Genomic DNA, 878 nt, shown 5'->3' on the forward strand with positions numbered 1-878 from the left:
GGGCCGGTCCGGCCTCCGTAGAGGCCCGTCCGTGAGTTCCACGTTGGCCGCGCAGGCGCGCTGGGTGCGTCGCTCTCCTGCCCGGCTTCCGTCGTCTCTGTCGCCGCTATCGCCGCCGCCGCCGCCGCGGCTGGATGGATGGGGGCACGGGGGGCGGGCCGAGGCGAGGTGGGGAGGGCGGGGAGCGGAGCCGGAGCCAGATCCGGGAGCAGCAGCAGCAGCCGCGGCCCGGGCCTGAAGGGGACGAAGCCGTCGCTGGCGCCACCGCTGAGTCGGTGAGGCCTCCGTGGGGCCCGGCCTAAAGCACCATGTTCAAGAAACTGAAGCAGAAGATCAGCGAGGAGCAGCAGCAGGCGGCGGCTCAGGTACCTGCGGGGAAACTGAGGCACGGGGCTGGGACCCACGTGGGGAGGACGGGTGGGATAGCTGCCCCGCCCCCGCCGACCCTTCGTCGGTGGTCACGTGGGCTCCAGCGGTCTGTCCAGAAGATTGGGGGACCCCTACTGCCCCATGCAGCCCACGGGACGGTGACGTTCTGGGGGTATCAGGTCTCTCCTCGTGACCCCCCCCCTTTGTGTTTTTATTTAACTCTTTACATTCCGTCTTAGAACCAATACTGTGTATTGGCTCCTAAGTAGAGGAGCGATGAGTGCCGGGCAGGGGGATTAAGTGACTTGACAGTCACATAGTTAGGAAGTACAGACGGCTAAATTTGAATCCAGACCCTCTCGTCTCCAGGCCTGGTGCTTTATCCACTGAGCAGTCCAACCGTACCCACTCAAGAGCCTTCCTGGGGAGATACCCGAGTCCCAAGTTAGTGACAGCCTCACTAAACTTAACGAGGTGCCGGAGGATGTGAATCCCGGGGGGGGGGGGGG

The 878-nt window shown here is 64.6% G+C and overlaps 1 protein-coding gene across 1 annotated transcript in view; it reads left to right on the top strand.

Annotated features, from left to right (window-relative positions):
- Positions 1–308: 308 nt before the first annotated feature.
- The window catches only part of GOLGA4 (golgin A4), a 98,138-nt gene continuing 97,568 nt past the window's right edge, over positions 309–878 (top strand). Inside the window, exon 1 of the mRNA XM_044657505.1 lies at positions 309–365. Within this exon, the coding sequence (XP_044513440.1) occupies positions 309–365 (57 nt within the window). The remainder of the gene's footprint in view (positions 366–878) is intronic.

Source organism: Gracilinanus agilis, chromosome 1 (genome assembly GCF_016433145.1).
Source record: "Gracilinanus agilis isolate LMUSP501 chromosome 1, AgileGrace, whole genome shotgun sequence".
NCBI classification, from domain to species: Eukaryota; Metazoa; Chordata; class Mammalia; order Didelphimorphia; family Didelphidae; genus Gracilinanus; species Gracilinanus agilis.